The sequence below is a fragment of the Epinephelus fuscoguttatus genome, linkage group LG2 (genome assembly GCF_011397635.1).
Source record: "Epinephelus fuscoguttatus linkage group LG2, E.fuscoguttatus.final_Chr_v1".
Lineage (NCBI taxonomy): Eukaryota > Metazoa > Chordata > Actinopteri > Perciformes > Serranidae > Epinephelus > Epinephelus fuscoguttatus.
Genome location: NC_064753.1, coordinates 51,341,752 through 51,368,321, shown reverse-complemented (window position 1 = coordinate 51,368,321; position 26,570 = coordinate 51,341,752). Strand labels below are relative to the sequence as shown.

At 43.5% G+C, this 26,570-nt stretch overlaps 1 protein-coding gene across 6 annotated transcripts in view; it reads right to left on the bottom strand.

The window, feature by feature from the left end:
* The window catches only part of fhod1 (formin homology 2 domain containing 1), a 72,250-nt gene that overhangs the window by 21,038 nt on the left and 24,642 nt on the right, over nt 1–26,570 (bottom strand). For 3 of the 6 annotated variants that reach the window (XM_049598929.1, XM_049598938.1, XM_049598948.1), the window contains exons 4-11: nt 8,444–8,511; nt 6,964–7,069; nt 4,323–4,417; nt 3,467–3,578; nt 2,677–2,771; nt 2,414–2,557; nt 1,895–2,307; nt 84–191 (exon numbers count right to left, since the gene is read on the bottom strand). In XM_049598929.1, the coding sequence (XP_049454886.1) occupies nt 84–191; nt 1,895–2,307; nt 2,414–2,557; nt 2,677–2,771; nt 3,467–3,578; nt 4,323–4,417; nt 6,964–7,069; nt 8,444–8,511 (1,141 nt within the window). The remainder of the gene's footprint in view (nt 1–83; nt 192–1,894; nt 2,308–2,413; nt 2,558–2,676; nt 2,772–3,466; nt 3,579–4,322; nt 4,418–6,963; nt 7,070–8,443; nt 8,512–26,570) is intronic. The other 3 variants (XM_049598957.1, XM_049598965.1, XM_049598975.1) reach the window with 1 other exon arrangement.

Genomic DNA, 26,570 nt, shown 5'->3' with positions numbered 1-26,570 from the left:
CACTGTCTGACCCTCTGACCCTGAGCTGTGATGATGTCAGAGGTCCTGTCAGCTGATCTGAGGTCAGCGTCTGTGTTACAGACCTGCAGGCGGCTGAAGGCTCCTCAGAGATGGAGCTGGCTTTGGAGAAGAGTCTGGACTTCCTGCTCAGACCCAGAGCTGACATGTGGTGGCTGAGGAAAGAGCGACTCCTAGTGGTCGACAGATGCCACAGCATGAAGACAGACAGAGACAGAGAGAGAGACAGAAGGAGGAAAGGAAACACCATCAGAGACAGGAAACCAACACCAAGTCACCAAAACAAGAACAGACCCAGAACCAGAACCCAGACATGCAGAGACCCCCCCCAGTCAGTCCGTCTCCATGGAAACAGTGAAGTGGAGCTACAGTCCCAGCTGGACGAGGACATCTAACTGGCCTACTGTCCTTGTCCCAGTATACAAGCACGGGAGGGGAATCCATTTATTGAGCGACTCCTCTACGATAGGTGGAGACACGCTCCCTCTCAGCTTGTTAGTATTGGACCGCTGTGCGAGAACAAAAGTGTTTCTGAGGTCACAACAACTGAATGCTTGAGTTTAAGAGGTGACATCACTCTGCAGAGGTGAGGCTGAGCCGTTATAGATCCAACAGGAGATCTGATCAGATTCAGATTGAATCCTGACTCTGGACCCTGAGAGGACCCATCAGGCCTCCTGCTGTGTGATGAAGCATCAGTGAGTCCAGACCTGACATGAAGCTCCGCCTCCTGTGTGTGTTGAACTGTGTCCCTGGATGTGGACGCGCTGCCAGCTGGAGACCAAACATGAGCAGGATCGTTCTTCATGTGTCCTCTGAGGACAAACATTCCTGCTGTCTGAACTCAGAGAAGCTGTGTCCAAATAAAACACGTCCTCTCGTCAGGCTGTCGCTCTAAACATGGGAACGCTCAGAGAGGAGCTGCAGAGGGCGACCGCTCACGCCGTAACACCGCCGCCACATGTTTTATTCTCTCTGAGTCTGAATGAAACAAACCAACAGTGACTTCCTGTCTCTGCCTGCTGATGACATCGCACATTAACAGACTGAGCTTCATGTTAATCTTCTCCTCCGTGTGTTTCACTCAGCCATCGTTAAACTCATTAAAGCCTCGTCATGGAATATTTTCTACCTCACAGACTTTTATCACTGAGATGTTTCTCTGCAGACGTCCTGATTTATCCTGTTATTAATCTAACACTTCATGGACTTCCATCTGACCCCTCTGACCCCTCAGGTCACAGGATGACACAAACACACACCATCAACACACAGCTACATCCATCCATCCATTCATTCATGCATTCATTCATCCATCCATCTCTCAGTTTGTTACACAACGATCATAAAGTCTTTCTGTTGATCATTAAAAACTGTCTCCATAGTTTTCTTCGATTCATCATTAAAACAAACAGATGTTCATTTCCAGCTGTTCCTCACAGCCTTCTGTCAGAGTCATGACTTCCTGAATTTATCTATAGGTCACCTGTGCAGCACGGGTCACCATGGCGATAGGGCCTATACTTAGCACTGCAAAGTTTTTAGGCTCTATATCGTGATACACGACATATATCTCAGTCTTTCAAACTCTAATCTGAACTACTGTAACTACTGAAATACTAAACGTATGTATAAGTTAAATAAAACACTGTTAAAACTAACTTGGCTTGTGAGCGGCCAATAAACAGACGACAGGAAGGCGTCGAGGGTCTGACCTCTGACCGCCCGTCACCACACTCCATCATCAAACTTCCTGTTAAACAGGTGTGACATGGCGCTGAAGGGCCGCCTGCAGTGTGTTAGCATGAGCTAATTAGCAGCAGCGGCTAACATCTGGCTTTTAAAGGCTCTGCTGTTAAACGTATTATGAACTTACGCGGGGGGCGGAGACTTGCTGCTCTCCTGCTCTGTGGTCATGGTACCGTTGGGGGCAGTGTGGGGGGGCAGCGGCGACCCTCTCTGGGACCCTGATGGACTGGAGGCGGGGCTACCGGGGTCAGAGATCAGCGGGGACGATGCCCTGCTGCCCACCGTGGGGCTGGGGGAGGAGGCGGAGGAGATGGCCGGGGACAAGGGGGCGTTGGCGGTGGAGGGGGAGACGAAGGCAGGAGGGGTGGGGGAGGCGGAGGGGGAGGAGCCTGCGGAGGAGGTCAGGAGGTCAGGGAGGTTTTGACTGGAGGAGCGGCGGCTCTTTCTTCCCTCCTGATCGGTGGTGGTCGTCTTCCTTCGCTCTTTACGCAGGTTACAGGACGAGTCGTCCATCTCGCCATCCTCGTACCTCAGAGCTGTCTGTGACACACACACACACACACACACACACACACACACACAGAGTGTTATTGTGACTGTTGTTGTTAAGGCGGTGGTTGTTGTTGTTGTTGTTGTTGTTGTTTACCTCATAGACGGTGAACTGAGCTCGCAGGTCAGGCTCCGTCCCCTTGTTGTTGATGTGTTTGTGGATGATGGTCTCCATCCCCAGCTGCTCCAGACTGTCCGTCACATCGTAGAACGAGTCCTGGTCAGGAAGAGCCGCCAGAGTCTGACACACACACACACACACGCACACACACACGCACACACACACACACACACACACACACAGGTGAGTGCATCAACCAATTGCTGACTGTTTGTTTACCTCACTGATTGTTTGTTTACCTTGTTGATGAGCGTCATGGCGAACATCAGCAGCTCTGTGTCGGAGCCGTTTCTCTCCTCCAGGACCTCCATCAGGTAACTCCACGGCTTCACACCTGCAACACACACACACACACACACACACACACACACACACACGTTAAACTGCAGGTAACCGTAGCAACAACCCTCATGTTGATGACATCATCACTTATTGAAATCATCTCCGCTTCTTTTCTAATGATTTCATAAATGTCTCAGAAATGTTGAGAGCAAAGAGAAAACATGTAAATTTATAGATGATCAGATACAGATTTGATGTCTTCCTGTTTGTTCAGTCTGACTCTTGGAGTCTGTTTAACGTTGACAACTTGTTTTCAGTCCTGGTGTCTTTTATTGTTTATTGTAAAGTTTTTTCATTATTTGACATTTTTCTTCCTGTTTTCTGACACGTTTCTGTTCAGACTGTTTGTGTCAACGTTAATCAAAGTTACTGTGCCGTGAAAACATCAGAGACGAGGGTGGAAATGAGTCCAGGAGTTCATCAGAGCTGAAACGAGTCAGTCAACAGAAAATTAAATCAGAAAATATGATGTTCACTGATCAATGATTGGAGTCAAGTGAGTTTTTATAACGTGAGTCTCTCTGGGTTTAATCTGACGGTCGGTCGACTCCTTCTTTGATTAATGACGAAAATAATTAGCAGATAAATTAATAATGGAAATCAAATCAGCTGCAGCCTCGCCTGCTTCTCCCTGACTGTGTGTGTGTGTGTGTGTGTGTGTGTGTGTGTGTGTGTGTGTGTGTGTACCTCTCTTTCCGTCCACCGTGTTGACGGCGCTGATGAGTCGAGGACTGTTGGACTCTGAATATTCCACAAACACGATGAGCAGCTTCAGAGACGTCTTCACCACCAGACGGGACTGAACACAGAGACACAGAGGGACAGATGTTCAGTGTCTGTCCACCAGGTGGCGTCCCTGCTCTGCTCTGACGGACTCACTTCTTCTTCAGAGGAAACTTCTGACTGTTTCAACTGGCCTTCATCACAGAGCTCAGAGCCTCTGTGTGAGGTCACATTAACCCTTTAAGATCCGGCCTCAGTCAAACTGTGTTGAACTGTGTGACAGTCAGATCGCTGCAGGTTTACAAAGACGTTTGAAGACACACTTTCACCGACAACATTTCAAAACCACTCCAGGACTTTTCAAGAACCCAAGTACACAGGGAGGAAACACACGTGACGATAAACTAAACGTCACGTCGACACATATCAGAGCTATGTGACATCATCAGCTAGAGAAAGTTTGTTACGTCACATTAAAGGGTATCCACGTAAGATTTCGTTACCCACAACAAAAACTCCAGGACTTTTCCAGGTTTTCCATGACCGTAGGAACCCTGTCAGGAGCTTTTTAATACAACAGTTTCTCTCAGTCACAGTGATCACAGAGTGACGGCAGGCCAGAAGGGACACAAAGGACTGAAATAATCTTTCATGTGTGAATCTGTGACAGTTTATATTTCTGTCAGGTGGATGTAACAGTGACTGCTGCATGATTTCAATTAATAGAAAGAAATCAATGTCAATGATCTGATCTGTCAGTTTTAATGTGAAGTCCAGAGTGTGTGTGTGTGTGTGTGTGTGTGTGTGTGTGAGGACTCACCAGACTTCCTGTTAGCGTGTAGAGCCACTGCACCGTCTCATTGTGGTTTATCACTCCGTTCATACCATCCACGAACAGCATGATCTGACTGAGAGCTGACAGACAGACAGACAGACAGACAGACAGACAGACAGACAGGTCAGTGTCAGCTGCCAGGTTTCCACAGTGGGTTCCAGCAGCTCCAGATGAAGCTATAATCTGCAGATCTGACTCAGCGCTCTGTGGCTTTGTGGCTTCAGACTGAGCTGCTGCTGCTGCTGCTGCTGCTGCTGCAGAGACCATCTCAGAGACAGAGATATCACGCTCACGAGAATAAAACAGATACAAGGTCATAGCGGCCTTTGACCAATGAAATCTAATCAGTTCATTGTTGAGTCCAAGCGGACGTTTGTGCCAAATTTAGCAGGAGAAATTCCCTCACAGTGTACTTAACATACCGCGTTCACAAGAATGAGATGGATGCAAGGTCAGAATGACCTTGACCTTTGACCCATGACCACCAAATTTTAGTCAGGTCATCGTTGAGTCCAGGTGGACGTTTGTGACGAATTTGAAGAAATTCCCTCCAGCTGTTCTGGACATACTGTGTTCACAAAGATGGGACGGACAACCTAAAGACAGAATGGCTCCGGCTGCAGCTGTCACCAGTGTGGAGACACAAACACTGAGGAGCAGAGAGGAAGAGGAAGAGGCTCTTCATCAGAGGAGAAATCTTCTCCAAACACTGGACGTCAGTGAGTTAATGAAACACTACAGATCAGACGGTGCAGAGACAACGATCGTGGTCGATCTCATTAGATATGCACACATTTGCCACCTGACACAGTGAAGTGATGACATCACTGAGACCTGTAAACTTGCATCAGAGCAGCAGAGATGATGAGTCTGTTCCATCAGCAGTGATCACACTGACACTGTCACACTAAGACGCAGTGCGTTTCATATCCACCAGGTGTCCTCACCTCACAGGCTCACAGAAGGACAACCAATCACATCTGCTAGAAGACCATGTCACACCTAACAACAGGGTCAGCCACGCCTCCTCGCTGAGGTCACAGTTTCTCCCTCTGAGAACTTTACTTAATCTTTTTCTACAAAGTGAGGACTCAGTCTCAGTCAGGAGCTGTGAGAGCGTTCTCAGAGTGTGTGTGAACACAGCGCCTGGTGTCGGAGCGTACGCAGCCCAGTGCCAAAAATACAGATCCAGATTATCTGAGAACGATTTTCACTTTCACTCTGTCTGATGTTAACAAACTGAACCCAACGATCCTGCAGAGTGAACCTTCAGCTCAACTGTTTCAGAGTCCCGCAGAAGAACAGACTATGATCTACTAACTGCTGACCTTCAGACCGACCCTGTGGTCCCTCAGACGGACTCTATGGTCCCCGTGGGGGGTGTTACCCTTCATCATCATCCTCCTCCACCAGTACAGGCTGAGAAGGCAAACCGAGTCTGTGGCTGCAGACAGACTGGATCTGCAGGAGACAGACCGGATCTGTCCTCTTCAGACTTCAGTAACTTGTGTTTCTTTATTTCATCAGTAACTTGTGTTTTCATGTTCACAGTGTGGACAGAGACATTTCAACTCTTCATCCACAGCACGTACAAATCTGTCTCCCATCTCTCTGCTGACTTAACCAGTTTTCATGAACTCAGCTGAGTTCAGGTGTGAAGCAGTGATCAGTGTGTAACCAGGGGCCGAGCAGTGACCGCAGGCGGCGGCGAAGGCCTCACTGAAACTGAAGGAATTATTATTATTATGACTTTTTTTTTCTTAGCATTGAAAGACATTTTTGGGTGCTGAGGAAACTCAAAGTCCCTAAACTTGGCACATGTATTACGCATGATCTCATCTGGGTCTCCTCATTGCGTATGGAAATCTGCCTCCATAGTCACGCCGGACAGTTTTCAATGTTCAAGCCACTTTCTTTAAATTTCATGTAGACGAATGAAACTTGTTGGACACATGTATCACACAAAGACATACAAAAAAGCCTCTTGGAGCCACGTCCTAAACCCAACAGGAAGTCGGCCATTTTTAATTTCCTGTGTAATTTTTGTCCATTTCCCGGGCTCGTACTTTAACAAACTCCTCCTGCAGATTTCATCCAGTTGACTTAAAATTTTGTCTTAACTATTCGAAGACCTTCGACATGAGAAGCGTCTCAAAGTTTGAGTTTTCGTCAAACAGTGTGACCGAGGTGAGGCGTCATGGACATGGACGTAATGGACATAGGAAGTGGTATAATATGTGTAATATGTAATTCCAGCACCCACACTCTATGACAGATAAACCACCTCACTCCTGCATGCAGCGTCTGACTTTCACAGAAATGAAAAGTCAGTCTGCGTCCTGCCGGTGCCCACAACACACCCAAAGGTGCGAGGGTTCACTCATTGCTGCCTTCAGCTTTAATCACACCTGTGTCTTTATTTTCCTTCTGAACACAAAAGTGTGGACAGCTTCCACGGTCTGTCCAGCGTTCCCATGTTCACGTTATATCTTCACACACAGACGGACAGAGGAGGATTATTCAGGTGTCTTTGGTGATTACTGGAAGCTGAACAACAAACACCTGACAGCGACTGGAGGTCAGGCTCATTTTACTCCTCGATGATCCTGTGAGGGCGGAGTCTCACCTCTCAGGATGTAGTTCTGGTAGTTGTGGTCGGCCTCTGCTCCAACTTTAATGAAACACGTCAAACCTTCAGAGGCCACGAACTCTGGAACCAGGTCTTTATCATCCTGCGGACAGAGAACACGTCACATCACCACACAGGTAGGACTTTCATGATAGTGTTGATTTTGTCAGCTATTTTTTAGACTTAGTTTTAGTCCTGAGTCAAGTGTCGTGTTCGTGTTTATCATATTCATTTTATTTTTTCAGTCCAGTTTTAGCTTAGAGGAAAAGTCTGGGCATTTTATCTGTCAAAGAAAGCTGCTTGAGTGTCGCTGAGTCGATGAAAACTGAAGATGTTTTAGTCGTCAACATTTCAGCCGATCAAGCTTCTCCACCCAAAACCAAGGAAACATCATTTTAGTCAAACAGCTGATAATAATTTATCTCCTCTGTTTGTCAGTGTCAGGAAACAAAACTCACTGTGATGTTTTACACCTGACTGTTTTATTACTCATTACATGTCACAAAATCACCTGGATGAAAGTCTGGTGTTGTATCGTGACTTTAATTTGACACGAAGACGACGTGGAGACTGACTCACACCAACATGTGGTGCAGCGGCGGTGTGTGATGTGGTTTGATGTTTGAGCCCTGAGCTCAGGCTGATATCTGCGGCTCTGCTGTCTTTACATCAGAGATTAAATTTTGGCAACAATTAACTCGTAGGCAACTGGACTTTGATTTTGTCTAGAAGACGTTTCGCCTCTTATCCAAGCGGCTTCATCAGTTCTCAATGCATCGGTCTGACTAGTCCTCACTAGTCTGACTAGTTACATCTAAAGGAGAAGGCTCACTCCTTTGAGGACAGCAATGTGAAAATCTTGGACAGAGAGGACAGATGGTTCGAAAGAGGGGTGAAAGAATCCATCTACGTTAAAATAGAGAAGCCGTCTCTAAATAGGGGAGGTGGCCTGAGACACCACCTATCCCCCATTTACAATGCGGCCCTTGCTGCTGTACCTAAGAGACTGAACAACAAAGACTGCCCGAAACTAACCTCGAGTGGCTCAAAGAAACACAACGGCAGTCGTTCACTGGTAACCACACATTATGCCTAACGACTGTTGCTCACCAGTGGCCCCACTCACTCTTAACGACTGTCGCTCACTAGTGTGACTCACCTGACCCAAACAATGGTCCAGTGAAACTCCACTAACGAAGTATTGTCTTTTGAGGGTGGTGGGTGTACACCTCCACAGAGGTTAAAAACCTGAGTCTTACTCCACTGTTTGTCAGACTAGTGAGGACTAGTCAGACCGATGCGTTGAGAACTGATGAAGCTGCTTGGATAAGAGGCGAAACGTCTTCTAGACAAAATCAAATGTCCAGTTGCCTACGAGTTAATTGTTGCCAGAATGGAATTGACCTGGATAAATGAGAATATCCACAGAATCAGAGATTAAACAAAGCTGTTAATGAGAGGAGTGTGTGTTTGTTACCTGGAAGAGCTGTTTGAGGGAGAACAGGGAGCGTCGCAGCTCTGGACCCTGAGAGTTATACAGCTTCTCTGAAACACACAGGAAGAAGAAACACAGGAAACATTACGTCACACAGTAAATACATGTCAAACATCGTGTTTCAGCTGGTTAAAGCACTGATTGTTGATTATTATCATTGTTATCATATCAGCTGGAGCTAATCAAAGATAACAGCGTACGGAAGTTCCTCAGAGGCCAAAATGAAGCCTGATTATTGTCTGTAGTCGGCCGCGCTCTGTTCTGTCTCTGCAAAGATTGTTTGCTAGAGGAGGAAACATCAGTCTGAGTGTTTTCACAGTTCAGCAGGAGCAACAGAGACGATCCGTCACATCAGGTTAAACTTTCAGTAATATCATGAAAATAATCAGAGCTTTGAATCTGATGTCACATTTCCAGCCTTACAGAGCCGCTCAGAAGCTGCAGAGCTCGGAGCTGTGAGGTACTGAGGGAGCCCTTAAGGGGGGGGGGGGGTCGCCAGAAAGGAATGAAACAGCTTCCTGTTTGTTTCTATCAGAGGTCACGACCCCTGACTCATTCTGTGTTTCAGAGGAAACCATGAGAGACTTTAAATTCTGCAGTTTAAACACAGTAAGTTCATCCAGCAGCAGAGAGAGGCTGACGAGGAAGAGCTGAGGAAGAAATTTAAGTTTCAAGTTTTTTTTATTTTTCATCTGCATAACGACCGACAGTTAGACCTCAGGCTCCTCCAACAACCACCATCAAATATCTGTTGGTCTCACGTAGTCAGAACTTTCTCTACAGCTCTCAGTCAGCGCTGCATAAAGTCTGGAATCACTGATTACCATCCTGCTACAGGAGGAAACTACAATCACCACCCCGTGGTTGTATGACTCCGCCCACCTGGTGGTCGTATGGCCCCGCCCACCAGCCTGCCCCATGGTTGTATATATTATTTCATCATTTGTGTGAAGGTCGTTGTTGAGTCAACGTGGCTGTTTGTGCAAAATTTGAAGAAATTCCCTCGAGGCATTCTTGAGATATCGTGTCCACATGAATGGGACGTATTGATGACCTGAAACATTACGCCTCACTGTTAACAACAGGTTAAACAACAGAGTCGAGTCATTTCAGGCTCAGTGTTGGATGTGAGCGCTGCTGCTGTGTTAGCTTGTGCTAACCGGACTCTGAGGGAGGAGAGCAGCTCTGTTGACAGCAGCTACAGACAGCTTGCTGATTCAGCGGGGAGTCAGGACTTGTTTCAGAGAGATTGTTGTAGGGAGCATCAAAGCACAAAGAGGATCTGAAACACACACACACACACACGTCATAGAAACAGGAAGTCATGGGAGTCGGTCGTCGTGGAAACATGAACCATAAATCTCACCCTGCTCAGAGTGAATGGATTCATCTCTTCTGTTTGGTCACCAACAGCTGCACCACGCTGCCCTCTGGAATTATGGCATCCAGGTGTACAGTTACTCAAGTACTTTAACTTGTAACAGAGTATTTCTACTCTGTGGTGTTACTGCTTTCACTGCAGTAAAAGATTAGAGTACTTCTTCCACCTCTGTGACCTCAGGTGACCTCTGACCTCTCATCTCCATCATCAGGTCAAAGGGCTCATTTATGCTCACTGTTGTGTACAGAGACAGACGGAGCTTCTGTCCAGACTCTGTGTTCATTACATTACATGTGTTTGTGCACGTTATCTGAAACCTTACGGACACAGATGAGACAGAGCAGAACCACCTGAGAGCACAGAGGCAGAGTAACGCTGTTCAGATACAACATGTAATAAACAGTAAAGTTAGAGGGAAGAGTTCTCCGTCGGCAGGTCAGGATGTATTTAACAGACGTCTACAACACTGCCTCCGTTTAAAGGTACAACATTAAATACTCCTTCACCGTCACCTTGTTTGTTGTTGTAAGAAATGTTTGGCTCCGCCCTCTAGTGCCATTTACAGACTGGGATCAAACCCACAGCCGCTGAGCTACTGAGCACCCACTATTAGTTCTGTAAGTGAGGTAACAGCTGAGTGTGTCTGACCCAGGACGTCTGTTTGACATCAGAAACATGTTCTGTGTTCCTACTCAAATATTTACAGACCAAACTCATTTCCATGTTACTGAAGAGCAAACAGGACGCTGAGTCTCAAGATGAGTCTCATCACTCCACCAACAGAGAGACACACTGCTCATGATACGGTGTTACACACTATAACTCTGTTAGAGACATGGGAGAGACACGTCAGTCCAGCAGAGTCCAGCAGAGTCCAGCAGAGTCCAGAGCCTTCAGCAGCTCAGCGTGAATCTCATCTTCACCTGACGCCTCTCTGCTGAGGAGCTTTAAATTCCCTCAGAGATACTTGGACGAGATTCGGGTGTGTTGTAGGTGAGATAAGAGTAAGATATAGGTGGAATGTAGATTAGATATGATATAGGGTGAGGTGTGGGTGAGATATGGTGGGTGTGTTGTAGGTGACACGTGGGTGAGGACGAGTCATCAGGTTCAGGAGTTCCTCTGTGTGCTGGACAGCAGAATCTAAACGTCCAGCAGCAGCAGGTCGGAGCAGCCGTCATGTTCCAGAAACAGCAGCTGCTTATTATGAAGCTCTGATGAACAGTTTCACAGTCGAGTGTCGACTGACTGAACAAACATGTAACACGAGGACGAGACATTTCTACACCGACAGGATCCAGAAATCTGCAGCAGGACGCAGAGAGAAAGTGCACAGTAGCACAAACAGGTGAGATCAACCAAAGAGAACATGGACATGATTCTACACCTCCGAGTGTTCAGGACACGTTCAGGACACGTCAGACAGATCTAAGAACACGTTGACTTGATCTCCACTGGATTTAAACTAAACATCTGAGCGTCTAAACAGTTTGAACACGTGTGTGTGTGTGTGTGTGTGTGTGTGTGTGTGTGTGTGTGTGATCACTACTTTAAACACTGGCAGGTCTCAGAGGGACAAACAGAGCAGAAGCAACTTCTCATTTCAGACTAAATTACAAGCAAACAGACGACAGATGGAGAGTTTGTCCCAGAGATTACAGAGAGCTGCTGTCTGCAGATACATATCCCAACACACTGCCTGTCTGCCTGTCTGTCTGTCTGTCTGTCTGTCTGTCTCTGTGTCTGTCTGTCTGTGTCCTTCCATCCCAAAATACTTCAGCCCTGTCGAACTGTTTCACCACAGGATCTGAAACACTGATTCATAAACTAAAAATAAAGAGATGACGTCAGAGTTTCACCACAGAGCTGAACTCAGAGTCTCAGAGAGACAAAGACTCAGAGCTCAGATTAAGTTTTACATCTGACCATAAAACACAGATATCTGTGTCTTTGGCCTGGCTGGAGATATTCTGATGTCATCACAGACACACTGAACCAGCAGCTGACGAGTGAGAAGAACTTAAAGAACAAATGCCAAACAAATGTTGGACTTAATTCAGAAACATGAAGCGTCGTGCAGGGAGCAGCCATGTTCTCTCCTAATTACTGATTAAGTTCACAACCAAGTGCTTCAGAGCGTCAGACGAGTCAGACCTGGTCCTCAGAATTAGATTATATCATTATAATGTCTTCATCTGAGACAATCTGGATATAACATCAACTTTAACAATAAATGGACTGTGTTCACTGTTTCAGTTTGACCTTCACAGGCAACCAATTACCATAGGACATTTGGCGTGATATCCTACGGACGAACGACGTTATGTCTTTAACGTAAAGTTACTGAGGTCAGGTCCAGGAAACAGGCTTTGACCCGGAAGTCCAATAGCATTAAATGTGTAAGAGAAGAAGAAGCCGGTAACAACATGGAGAAATCTACATCCAGAGCCGTGACTTTTTGGACGGACCAAATGTACAGAGCTGTAAAGTTGTCCACCATGGTAGCAGTTAGCTGCTAGCTAACCGTAGCTAACTTGTTTGTCCATTGTTTGGTCTGTGACGTAATAGGTCAACAGGAAAAAGGTCCAATACTAACAAGCTGAAAGGGGGCATATCTCCACCTATCGTAGAGGACTCGCACATACTTGGCTCAATAAATGGATTCCCCTCCCGTGCTTGTATACTGGGACAAGGACAGTAGGCCAGTTAGATGTCCTCGTCCAGCTGGGACTGGAGCTCCACTTCACTGTTTCCATGGAGACGGACTGAGTGTTTCCTCTCAGAGAGGAGACTGACTCACACTCCCCAACATCCAACTCTGACCCAAGATGGCCGCCAGCCGGTCACAGTTTCACTGCAGCAGCTGAGAGGTCGGCGGACGGACAGAGTGTGAGATTCTTCTGTCCTGACCGAGCTCCCTCACATAGACTGCAGAGGACTCAGGTTGTGTTCATGTGCCGTCAGACAAACGGTTCATACAGAGACAACAACACTCAGACAGGTGTCAGGAGGAGGAGGCGGTGGATGACGACGACAGACACTCTGAATGCATGAAGTCCATCTTAAATTTAAAGGTCGACAGTTCAGTGTCCGACTGTCCCGTCTGTCTGTCAACAGAAGAATACTCTCTGCTATTCGTCTCGTTATTGTTAGAGACAATGAACTAAAGGAGTGTAGAGAGGAACACGTTGATGTTCACTGAGAACTTCACTTTCTATTTTCCTGATGTGAATTAAAAGAGCACTAATTATAAAATAAACACAGTAACAGTGTTTTTGCAGCGAACCTCCCGACCAGTAGCAGCAGCGTGAGGCTGTGTGCACTGTATGAACTTCGGGTGCACCCCAGGCCTCTCAAGGTGCTTTCACACCTGTCCTGTTTGGTGCGGTTCGTTTGTGCAGGTGTGAACACACCAAAACAACCGGACCGAGACCTTCTTGAAGAGGTGGTCTCAGTCCGGTTCCAAAGGAACTCTGGTGCGGTTGGTTTGTGGTGAGAAGGTGTTGCGACCTGGATGTGAAGCAACTGCAGTCACATGACACATTGTTTGGGTTAAACATGAGCATGTTACAGTCCTGGAGGATTATTAATGTGCACCTCCTCCTGTACTGCCTTAATATGCACATTCAGCACATCCAATGCATCAAAACATTGTTTTCTAGTTGGAGCCGCACCTCGTTTTCAAACTGTATGCTTTGACTAAAATGAACAATGACAGCAATATAGTCCACGATGAGCAGCGCTAAAATCAACCTGCGTAGTTGTCCCTCCATTGTGACATTAGAAAGTGTCACATTTATCTTGCAAGTGTACTCTTCTTCAACGTTTGCTTTACTTCCTGGATTTTTCCCACATGGAAATTCTGACCAATCAAGAGCAGCTTTCTCACACAAGGCATTTGATCTGGTCCTCTTGTAAATGCTGCCGTGAGAACACCAACCAACTCTAGGCAATTATACAACTTTGGAACAACATGAGTCCCTGATTCAGACCAGAGGAGACCACTCTAGGACTGAAGAAGTCGTTCTGGTTCACCATCTTGAGGCTGCAGCTGATCAGACTGATCTGATTCATCACAACATCAGTGGAGCTTCATGCTGAGTGAAGACGGATAATAGATCAATCTCCAGTGAATCACTGCCAAGTTTTATATTTTATTTGTTTTCTGATTCACCATCCAGTTAAAAATCAGCTGTAAAGGACAACAGAGCTCAAATAAATATCTTTATTTATTAGACAGATTTTTCTTTTCACCATCTGTTATTTGCCCTGTTAACTTTTACTGTGGAGAGTCTGTCAGCAGGAAACACTTTTACATCAGTGACCGTCATTTCCATCCAGTCACACTGCAGCTGATCATTCCTACAGAATACTGAACTCACATTAGAATGTAAAAAACCATCTGCACGGCATGAATGAAGCAGGACTCAGGTCAGTACAAATACAGAGCAGGTTGTTCTTCATGTTCAGGTGTTCGTTACACAGAGGAAACACACTGCTGCTCTGACACTGATACCTGTGTGTGTGTCTCACATGAAGCACTCTGGGCTGCATGTTTGTATTAAAGGAGACGTATTAATAACGTTAGGTTGAGTTAAAATGTGGTGAACTGATTCCACCGTCACTTTATCTGTTCGTCCTGTTTCTGGTTTAAGATCAAACTGCAGAAGTGAGTGTCTCACACTAGAGATCATGAATCAGACGGACAGACGGAAGGATTCATGTGTTTATCCTGCAGAGACAGGAAGTGACCCAGATAAACTTAGTGTGGTATTTCCTGTTAGTGCCACTGATGCTAATTGAGTTAAACTGAGAGCTTTATTTAGAGGAAAAACTCACGCGGACAGACTGTTCTGTTCTGATCGGATGGGATCCACAAACATCAATAAAAGCAGTTATCAGTGGGATCTGGAGTCATCACAGCAGCCATGTTTGTAGTTTTAAGAACATCATCCTTCAGTCTGTTCGTTTCAAATTCTTCTGTGATGTCAAATGTTCTCTGAGAGTTTACGAGGTGTTTACAGGTTTGTTTTTAAGGTTCGTTAAAATGTGTTTGTTTCACATTAAACAGGAACAGCTGTGTTTTTCTGTTTAGACTCATCATGTGTTGCTGATGAAGCTTCACGAGGTCACAAACTCACCTTCAACCTGTGCCTAACACCAGTGTATCACTGTCAACAGTGAGCTCTGAAACATTTACATCATTATTCTAATGTGTAGCTCAGTCTGAAGAGTCTCTGCAGAGCTGAGGGGAGTTTAAGGGTTAATCAAATCAGGACTGCAAAGCTTCACACAGCAGCAACACTGAAACTTTAACCATCAACCACAGAACACATGTTCTTCTGTCAAACTGAACTCTTGTTCTCCGTCTGAAATCAGAGCTGGTCAGTGATTTGATCTCAGGGCAGTGAACGCATCATTAGCGTCATGTTGTGTTTACATTCCTGTCAGCTACAGAGAGACTCAGAGACTCAGAGAGACTCAGAGACTCAGAGAAACTCAAAGACTCAGAGAGACTCAGAGAGACTCAGAGAAACTCAAAGACTCAGACAGACTCAGACACTCAGACAGACTCAGAGACTCAGACAGACTCAGAGAGACTCAGAGAGACTCAGACAGACTCAGACAGACTCAAAGACTCAGAGACTCAGACAGACTCAGACAGACTCAAAGACTCAGACTCAGACAGACTCAGAGACTCAGAGACTCAGACAGACTCAGACAGACTCAAAGACTCAGAGAGACTCAGAGGTCATCAGAGTCAAATAGTTTCCTCTTCTAAAATAAAGAAAATATTCAGCCTGTCCTCTAACGATGTCTGTCACGTCTTCATTCATCAGCAGAGGACTGAAGGTCCAAACGTCGTCCGCCTGATATTATTTTACCCTCAAAGTCTCAAACTAACGATGCCTTCAGGAGCTCCTCATTACATCAGACATTTTTCAGGACTCAGCCAGCACTGAGACACTGAAGGAGCACCTGTTCACCAGCTTTAAGAGCTGACCGGTGTCACCTGAACGCACCACGATACAGAGCAGAGCATAGTTTATCTGTGAAGTCACTGAGCTGTAAACTGACAGCTGACGACCACCTGACTCTGTCACTACAGACGCTTCTTTCTTTTACAGCTGGAGGAAACTACATCACCACCAGACATCACCTACACTGTCTACCTTATCTCATCTTCATCATCTCATCATCATCTACATCATCTTTAGAATCTACAGGAACACAACTGATCACATGATCATGAGACAACAGGTCAGTGAGAAGAAAACATAAATAATGATTTCAATGTCTGCAGAGTTCAGACTGTATGACTGACAGGAGCTACAGGCAGCTGCTGCAGGGTCCCATCATTACAGACTGCAGTGCCTTGCTCAAAGACTACAGGCAGCTGCTGCAGGGTCACATTACAGACTGCAGTGCCTTGCTCAAAGACTACAGGCAGCTGCTGCAGGGTCACATCATTACAGACTGCAGTGCCTTGCTCAAAGACTACAGGCAGCTGCTGCCGGGTCACATCATTACAGACTGCAGTGCCTTGCTCAAAGACTACAGGCAGCTGCTGCCGGGTCACATCATTACAGACTGCAGTGCCTTGCTCAAAGACTACAGGCAGCTGCTGCAGGGTCACATCATTACAGACTGCAGTGCCTTGCTCAAAGACTACAGGCAGCTGCTGCAGGGTCACATCATTACAGACTGCAGTGCCTTGCTCAAAGACTACAGGCAGCTGCTGCAGGGTCACATTACAGACTGCAGTGCCTTGCTCAAAGACTACAGGCAGCTGCTGCAGGGTCACATCATTACAGACTGCAGTGCCTTGCTCAAAGACTACAGGCAGCTGCTGCCGGGTCACATCATTACAGACTGCAGTGCCTTGCTCAAAGACTACAGGCAGCTGCTGCAGGGTCACATTACAGACTGCAGTGCCTTGCTCAAAGACTACAGGCAGCTGCTGCAGGGTCACATCATTACAGACTGCAGTGCCTTGCTCAAAGACTACAGGCAGCTGCTGCAGGGTCACATTACAGACTGCAGTGCCTTGCTCAAAGACTACAGGCAGCTGCTGCAGGGTCACATCATTACAGACTGCAGTGCCTTGCTCAAAGACTACAGGCAGCTGCTGCAGGGTCACATCATTACAGACAAAGCTGCTGTGTGTGTGTTCAGACCTGCAGGGGGCGCTGAGCTGTGTGAGGTGCTGCTAGAACAACAAAGTGTCAGCACCAACCAGCTGCAACAAAACATGGAAGGAAACACAGTCACAGTGTGATTCATGATGTCATCACCAGCCACACACACACACACACACTGTTGCTAACTAATCACATCATCGATCACCAGATAATCACTCATCAAATATCTCAATAATCTCTTCAGTGACAGTGATGCCTTCACTGCAGTTAAAACTCCTTCAGAGCTGAATTATCCACAGACGTCTCTTCCTCTCAGAAACACACACAGCAGCTGATTTACAGCAGGAAACACTGAACAAAGATGTTCAGGTTATAAATCAGTGTTTCTCTGATGCTGTTCGGCTCAGCAGCAGCTGGAGTCGAGCTTCTGCTCACATTTGCTCAGCTTGTTTCTCTGATAACTTCAGATCCAGACGTCTGAGAATTATATTTCTTCATGTGGTTAAAAAATAAAGTTAAAAAAGAAAAAAAAGATCTTAAAAACATATTGTAAAAACTTAAAACTGGATAAAAAGCCAATTTATGAAGCTTCTGACAGACGACTAAAACTTGCAGGACGTGCTCATAAATGAATCCACCCAATGTCGTACAAATCCTACAGATTCTGAAAGGCTGCGATCATGTGACCAATGTGTTGATGGCAGTAAACAGGAAGCAGTCTGGTCGCAAAGAAACAGATTTTAGTGCGGGACTTTCCCCTGGAGTCACGTGATCAGATCTGTGTGAGTCATGTTAAGGTTCGTCCTCACCGTGTTTCTGATCCTAAAGCTAACCTCTGGAACTTTACAGTAATCATGTAACTGCACGTTAAGGACGTGACGTCATTTGTAGGGTGCTAATATGTAGGATATCATACGAACTGTTCTGTATGAGTATGTTGAACATGGACACATGAGCAGAGGGGATATGATGTCACTGACAGGCGACGGCGACCAAATGACACGCAGCATGACCTTGATCAAAACGACAGATTTGTCTGAGTCTGAACTGAGTCTGAAGAAACATGTATGTTTCTGTGTATACATGTGTGTATCTGTGCATACATGTGTGTATCTGTGTATACATGTATGTTTCTGTGTATATATGTATGTATCTGTGTGTCTGTGTATACATGTATGTATCTGTATATCTGTGTATACATGTGTGTATCTGTGTATACATGTATGTTTCTGTGTATACATGTATGTATCTGTATATCTGTGTATACGTGTGTATCTGTGCATACATGTGTGTATCTGTGTATACATGTATGTTTCTGTGTATACATGTATGTATCTGTGTGTCTGTGTATACATGTATGTATCTGTATATCTGTGTATACATGTGTGTATCTGTGTATACATGTGTGTATCTGTGTATACATGTATGTTTCTGTGTATACATGTGTGTATCTGTGCATACATGTGTGTATCTGTGTATACATGTGTGTATCTGTGCATACATGTGTGTATCTGTGTATACATGTATGTTTCTGTGTATACATGTATGTATCTGTGTGTCTGTGTATACATGAATGTATCTGTATATCTGTGTATACATGTGTGTATCTGTGCATACATGTGTGTATCTGTGTATACATGTATGTTTCTGTGTATACATGTATGTATCTGTGTGTCTGTGTATACATGTATGTATCTGTATATCTGTGTATACATGTGTGTATCTGTGTATACATGTATGTTTCTGTGTATACATGTGTGTATCTGTGCATACATGTGTGTATCTGTGTATACATGTGTGTATCTGTGTATACATGTGTGTATCTGTGCATACATGTGTGTATCTGTGTATACATGTATGTTTCTGTGTATACATGTATGTATCTGTGTGTCTGTGTATACATGAATGTATCTGTATATCTGTGTATACATGTGTGTATCTGTGCATACATGTGTGTATCTGTGTATACATGTATGTTTCTGTGTATACATGTATGTATCTGTATATCTGTGTATACATGTATGTATCTGTATATCTGTGTATACATGTATGTATCTGTGTGTCTGTGTATACATGTATGTATCTGTGTGTCTGTGTATACATGTATGTATCTGTATATCTGTGTATACATGTGTGTATCTGTGCATACATGTGTGTATCTGTGTATACATGTATGTTTCTGTGTATACATGTATGTATCTGTATATCTGTGTATACATGTATGTATCTGTATATCTGTGTATACATGTGTGTATCTGTGCATACATGTGTGTATCTGTGTATACATGTATGTTTCTGTGTATACATGTATGTATCTGTGTGTCTGTGTATACATGTATGTATCTGTATATCTGTGTATACATGTGTGTATCTGTGTATACATGTGTGTATCTGTGTATACATGTATGTTTCTGTGTATACATGTGTGTATCTGTGCATACATGTGTGTATCTGTGTATACATGTGTGTATCTGTGCATACATGTGTGTATCTGTGTATACATGTATGTTTCTGTGTATACATGTATGTATCTGTGTGTCTGTGTATACATGAATGTATCTGTATATCTGTGTATACATGTGTGTATCTGTGCATACATGTGTGTATCTGTGTATACATGTATGTTTCTGTGTATACATGTATGTATCTGTATATCTGTGTATACATGTATGTATCTGTGTGTCTGTGTATACATGTATGTATCTGTATATCTGTGTATACATGTGTGTATCTGTGCATACATGTGTGTATCTGTGTATACATGTATGTTTCTGTGTATACATGTATGTATCTGTATGTCTGTGTATACATGTATGTATCTGTATATCTGTGTATACATGTGTGTATCTGTGCATACATGTATGTTTCTGTGTATACATGTGTGTATCTGTGCATACATGTGTGTATCTGTGTATACATGTATGTTTCTGTGTATACATGTATGTATCTGTGTGTCTGTGTATACATGTATGTATCTGTATATCTGTGTATACATGTGTGTATCTGTGTATACATGTATGTATCTGTATATCTGTGTATACATGTGTGTCTGTGTATACATGTATGTATCTGTGTATCCATGTATGTTTCTGTGTGTCTGTGTATACATGTATGTATCTGTGTACGCATGTATGTTTCTGTATATCTGTGTATACATGTGTGTATCTGTATATCTGTGTATACATGTGTGTATCTGTGTGTCTGTGTATACATGTATGTATCTGTGTACGCATGTATGTATCTGTGTGTCTGTGTATACATGTATGTATCTGTGTACGCATGTATGTTTCTGTATATCTGTGTATACATGTGTGTATCTGTATATCTGTGTATACATGTGTGTATCTGTGTGTCTGTGTATACATGTATGTATCTGTGTACGCATGTATGTATCTGTGTATCTGTGTATACATGTATGTATCTGTGTACGCATGTATGTATCTGTGTGTCTGTGTATACATGTATGTATCTGTATATCTGTGTATACATGTGTGTATCTGTGTGTCTGTGTATACATGTATGTATCTGTATATCTGTGTATACATGTATGTATCTGTGTATCTGTGTACACATGTATGTTTCTGTGTGTCTGTGTATACATGTATGTATCTGTGTACACATGTATGTTTCTGTGTGTCTGTGTATACATGTATGTATCTGTATATCTGTGTATACATGTATGTATCTGTGTATCTGTGTACACATGTATGTTTCTGTGTATCTGTGTATACATGTATGTATCTGTGTATCTGTGTATACATGTATGTATGTGTATACATGTATGTATCTGTGTATCTGTGTATACATGTACGTATCTGTGTATACATGTATGTATCTGTGTGTCTGTGTATACATGTCTATATATGTGTGTCTGTGTATACATGTCTATATATGTGTGTCTGTGTATACATGTATGTATCTGTGTACGCATGTATGTATCTGTGTGTCTGTGTATACATGTATCTGTGTGTCTGTGTATACATGTCTATATATGTGTGTCTGTGTATACATGTATGTATCTGTGTACGCATGTATGTATCTATGTGTCTGTGTATACATGTATGTATCTGTATATCTGTGTATACATGTCTATATATGTGTGTCTGTGTATACATGTATGTATCTGTGTACGCATGTGTGTATCTGTGTGTCTGTGTATACATGTATGTATCTGTATGTCTGTGTATACATGTATGTATCTGTATATCTGTGTATACATGTGTGTATCTGTGCATACATGTATGTTTGTGTGTATACATGTGTGTATCTGTGCATACATGTGTGTATCTGTGTATACATGTATGTTTCTGTGTATACATGTATGTATCTGTGTGTCTGTGTATACATGTATGTATCTGTATATCTGTGTATACATGTGTGTATCTGTGTATACATGTATGTATCTGTATATCTGTGTATACATGTGTGTCTGTGTATACATGTATGTATCTGTGTACGCATGTATGTATCTGTGTGTCTGTGTATACATGTATGTATCTGTGTACGCATGTATGTTTCTGTATATCTGTGTATACATGTGTGTATCTGTATATCTGTGTATACATGTGTGTATCTGTGTGTCTGTGTATACATGTATGTATCTGTGTACGCATGTATGTATCTGTGTGTCTGTGTATACATGTATGTATCTGTGTACGCATGTATGTATCTGTGTGTCTGTGTATACATGTATGTATCTGTATATCTGTGTATACATGTGTGTATCTGTGTGTCTGTGTATACATGTATGTATCTGTATATCTGTGTATACATGTATGTATCTGTGTATCTGTGTACACATGTATGTTTCTGTGTGTCTGTGTATACATGTATGTATCTGTGTACACATGTATGTTTCTGTGTGTCTGTGTATACATGTATGTATCTGTATATCTGTGTATACATGTATGTATCTGTGTATCTGTGTACACATGTATGTTTCTGTGTATCTGTGTATACATGTATGTATCTGTGTATCTGTGTATACATGTATGTATGTGTATACATGTATGTATCTGTGTATCTGTGTATACATGTACGTATCTGTGTATACATGTATGTATCTGTGTGTCTGTGTATACATGTCTATATATGTGTGTCTGTGTATACATGTCTATATATGTGTGTCTGTGTATACATGTATGTATCTGTGTACGCATGTATGTATCTGTGTGTCTGTGTATACATGTATCTGTGTGTCTGTGTATACATGTCTATATATGTGTGTCTGTGTATACATGTATGTATCTGTGTACGCATGTATGTATCTATGTGTCTGTGTATACATGTATGTATCTGTATATCTGTGTATACATGTCTATATATGTGTGTCTGTGTATACATGTATGTATCTGTGTACGCATGTGTGTATCTGTGTGTCTGTGTATACATGTATGTATCTGTATATCTGTGTATACATGTATGTATCTGTGTATCTGTGTATACATGTATGTATCTGTGTACACATGTATGTTTCTGTGTGTCTGTGTATACATGTATGTATCTGTGTATACATGTATGTATCTGTGTACACATGTATGTTTCTGTGTGTCTGTGTATACATGTATGTATCTGTGTATCTGTGTATACATGTATGTTTCTGTGTGTCTGTGTATACATGTATGTATCTGTGTATCTGTGTATACATGTATGTATCTGTGTGTCTGTGTATACATGTATCTGTGTATACATGTATGTATCTGTGTATCTGTGTACACATGTATGTTTCTGTGTGTCTGTGTATACATGTATGTATCTGTGTATACATGTATGTTTCTGTGTATCTGTGTATACATGTACGTATCTGTGTATACATGTATGTATCTGTGTATCTGTGTATACATGTACGTATCTGTGTATACATGTATGTATCTGTGTATCTGTGTATACATGTACGTATCTGTGTACACATGTATGTATCTGTGTATCTGTGTATACATGTACATATCTGTGTATACATGTATGTATCTGTGTATCTGTGTATACATGTACATATCTGTGTATACATGTATGTATCTGTGTATCTGTGTATACATGTACATATCTGTGTATACATGTATGTATCTGTGTATCTGTGTATACATGTATGTATCTGTGTATACATGTATGTATCTGTGTATACATGTATGTATCTGTGTATCTGTGTACACATGTATGTTTTTGTGTATCTGTGTATACATGTATGTATCTGTGTGTCTGTGTATACATGTATCTGTGTATACATGTATGTATCTGTGTATCTGTGTATACATGTATGTATCTGTGTGTCTGTGTACACATGTATGTTTCTGTGTGTCTGTGTATACATGTATGTATTTGTATATCTGTGTATACATGTATGTATCTGTGTATCTGGGTATACATGTATGTATCTGTGTGTCTGTGTATACATGTATGTGTCTGTGTATACATGTATGTATCTGTGTATCTGTGTATACATGTATGTATCTGTGTGTCTGTGTACACATGTATGTTCCTGTGTGTCTGTGTATACATGTATGTATTTGTATATCTGTGTATACATGTATGTATCTGTGTATCTGGGTATACATGTATCTGTGTATACATGTATGTATCTGTGTATCTGGGTATACATGTATGTTTCTGTGTGTCTGTGTATACATGTATGTATCTGTGTATCTGTGTATACATGTATGTATCTGTGTATCTGTGTATTCATGTATCTGTGTATACATGTATGTATCTGTGTATCTGTGTCCTCCTCACTGTATCAGAGCAGCAGCTCTGCAGAATCCCTGATGAGGAGACGCTGTCCATACCATGTTTTGGATTGTTTCCACATAAGTCCAGTAAATGACAGTGTGGTTTCTTCCACAGAAGAAGAAGAACAAGCAAGAACTGGAGGCAGATGACTGTTAGTCAGACAGACAGACAGACAGACAGACAGACAGTCTGTCATCTCTCTGCAGCCTGGAACAAACTCTGTTTGTTTAACCCTGAAGGCAGCGGAGGACGCTCTCTCATTTAAAACACTGCCAGGGTTTCAAGGAGGAAGCATGCTGGGAAATCCCCTCTGGAGCAGGAAGGGCGGGGCCGTGCCAGGCTGCAGGGGGAGGAGAGGAAGGGAGGGAGGAGGAGAAGGAGGGAGCGGCCCGACAGCAGGAGCTCTGGGAGAGCTGAGTAAAGGTGAATCAGATCAGGTTACAGCTCAGTAACCACTGGACAGGAAGTGATCCTGCTGTGTTTCCTGCTCCTCTGAGGATGAACCCTCACATGTTAAAGACCCCATGATGTTTCCTCTAGCGCCACCATCAGGACAAACCCTACATGTTTATGTCCACTGCAGATCAGAACAGAGACGTGACGAAGACGTTTGTTCTGTCCAACACGATGAAAGAGACTGAGGACAAGAGGACAGAGCTGCTGTCCAACTGATCAGGTCTCAACTCTTTCTGTGTTCAGCTCCTGTTTCATCTGACATCATCATCCTCACTGTGACCTCGTCACATGTCCACATTTGGTCATGGACTTTCCACGTCCACATATGGCGTCCAAGGTACCCTGGGTGTGTTGGTTGTTGACGTTCTGGGACACCGTGTCAACTTCAACCTGTTACATGCATTGTCTGTTTTCAAAATACACTTCTGTTTTCACAGGAAATGTACAGTTTGATACAGTCTCTTTCAAAATAAAAGCTCTACGTTGGTACAACACCACCAACATGTGGTTACATTTAGCCAACACACACACACACACACACACACACACACACACAGTTACGTTTAGCCAACACAAACACATGTGGTTATGTTTAGCCAACACACACACACACACACACACACACACACACACACACACACACAGTTACGTTTAGCCAACACACATGTGGTTACGTTTAGCCAACACACACACGCGGTTACGTTTAGCCAACACACACACACACACACACACACACACACACACACGTGGTCACGTTTAGCCAACACACACACACACACGGTTACATTTAGCCAACACACACACACACCCGTGGTTACGTTTTGCCAACACACACACACACACACACACACACACACACACACACACACACACACACGTGGTCACGTTTAGCCAACACACACACACACACGTGGTCACATTTAGCCAACACACACACACACACGTGGTCACATTTAGCCAACACACACACACACACACACACACACGTGGTTACATTTAGCCAACACACACACACGTGGTTACGTTTAGCCAACACACACACACACGTGGTCACGTTTAGCCAACACAAACACACATGGTCACGTTTAGCCAACACACACACACACACACACACACACGTGGTTACGTTTAGCCAACACACACACACACACACACGTGGTTACGTTTAGCCAACACACACACACACACACACACGTGGTCACGTTTAGCCAACACAAACACACGTGGTCACGTTTAGCCAACACAAACACACGTGGTCACGTTTAGCCAACACAAACACACATGGTCACGTTTAGCCAACACAAACACACGTGGTCACGTTTAGCCAACACACACACACGTGGTTACATTTAGCCAGATTTACTGTTATTGTTTGACTGTAAATGTTTGTTTCTCTTCTCTGTATTGAAGCTTCAGTTTTAATGTCCCACAACATGTTGTTTACACGTTTTATTGATGATTCAATCAAATTTCTGAGTTTCTACTAAAATCTACTCAGTAATTGTTTCAGCCTGCTCAAGGTCATTTTAGGTTTGAATGTGTTGTTTGTTATTTTGGTTCAACAACTGTTGCTCAACATAAGTGTATTTGTTACAGGAGTAACTGTAGTTTAACAAGAGTATAGATTTCAGTAGTGTGGCCTCCACCAGCAGCTGCTGAGAACAGGAGCACAACAGGAACACAGCACACTCAGATAAGGTTAAAAAAAAAGAAGCTGAAAATAAAACTGAACGCAGACTGGAGGTTTGGTCAGCTGGGATCAAAACAGCAACCAGGAAACACAAACTCTGGAAACAGCAGAGTGAAACTGCAGAGTACGAGAACCGCTGACACACCAACAGGCCGAGACACGCCAAACAAAATGTTTCACCTCAAGTCATCTGTAGTCATCTAAAGTGTCATAGTATCTGAGCTGACTGTGGTGTGTCACCTCAGAGAGACGCCTGCAGAGCTGCAGACACTGTTCAACACCAACTAACTACTAAACTGGTGGTTGATTTTTACCAACACATCCCTGTGTTTCCAGCAAGAATTAACCTATGGCTAAACCCCGCCCTCAAACGCGATGAGCCAATCACAGTGCGTATAGCCATTCCCATACACTGGGACATTCTCTGCCTGGACGTCCATTGAAATGCATTACAGAAAGTCAGTTTGTTGGGTTTTATGAGCTTTTTCTGAGATTTGAAGTTTAAAAATGGTCAAACGGTGTGCATGGGGTACATGCAACTCTGACACAAGGTATCCTGAGAGGCTGGGCGACCAGGTGTATTTTTACACTTTAAACCACATCTCAAGCGAGAAAAGTGTCTCCTTTGGATAAAGTTGTGTGGTAACGTTAGACCACAACATCAACTCAACGTGAATAAGATTAACAATGATGTCTACATCTGTTCTAAGGTAAGTC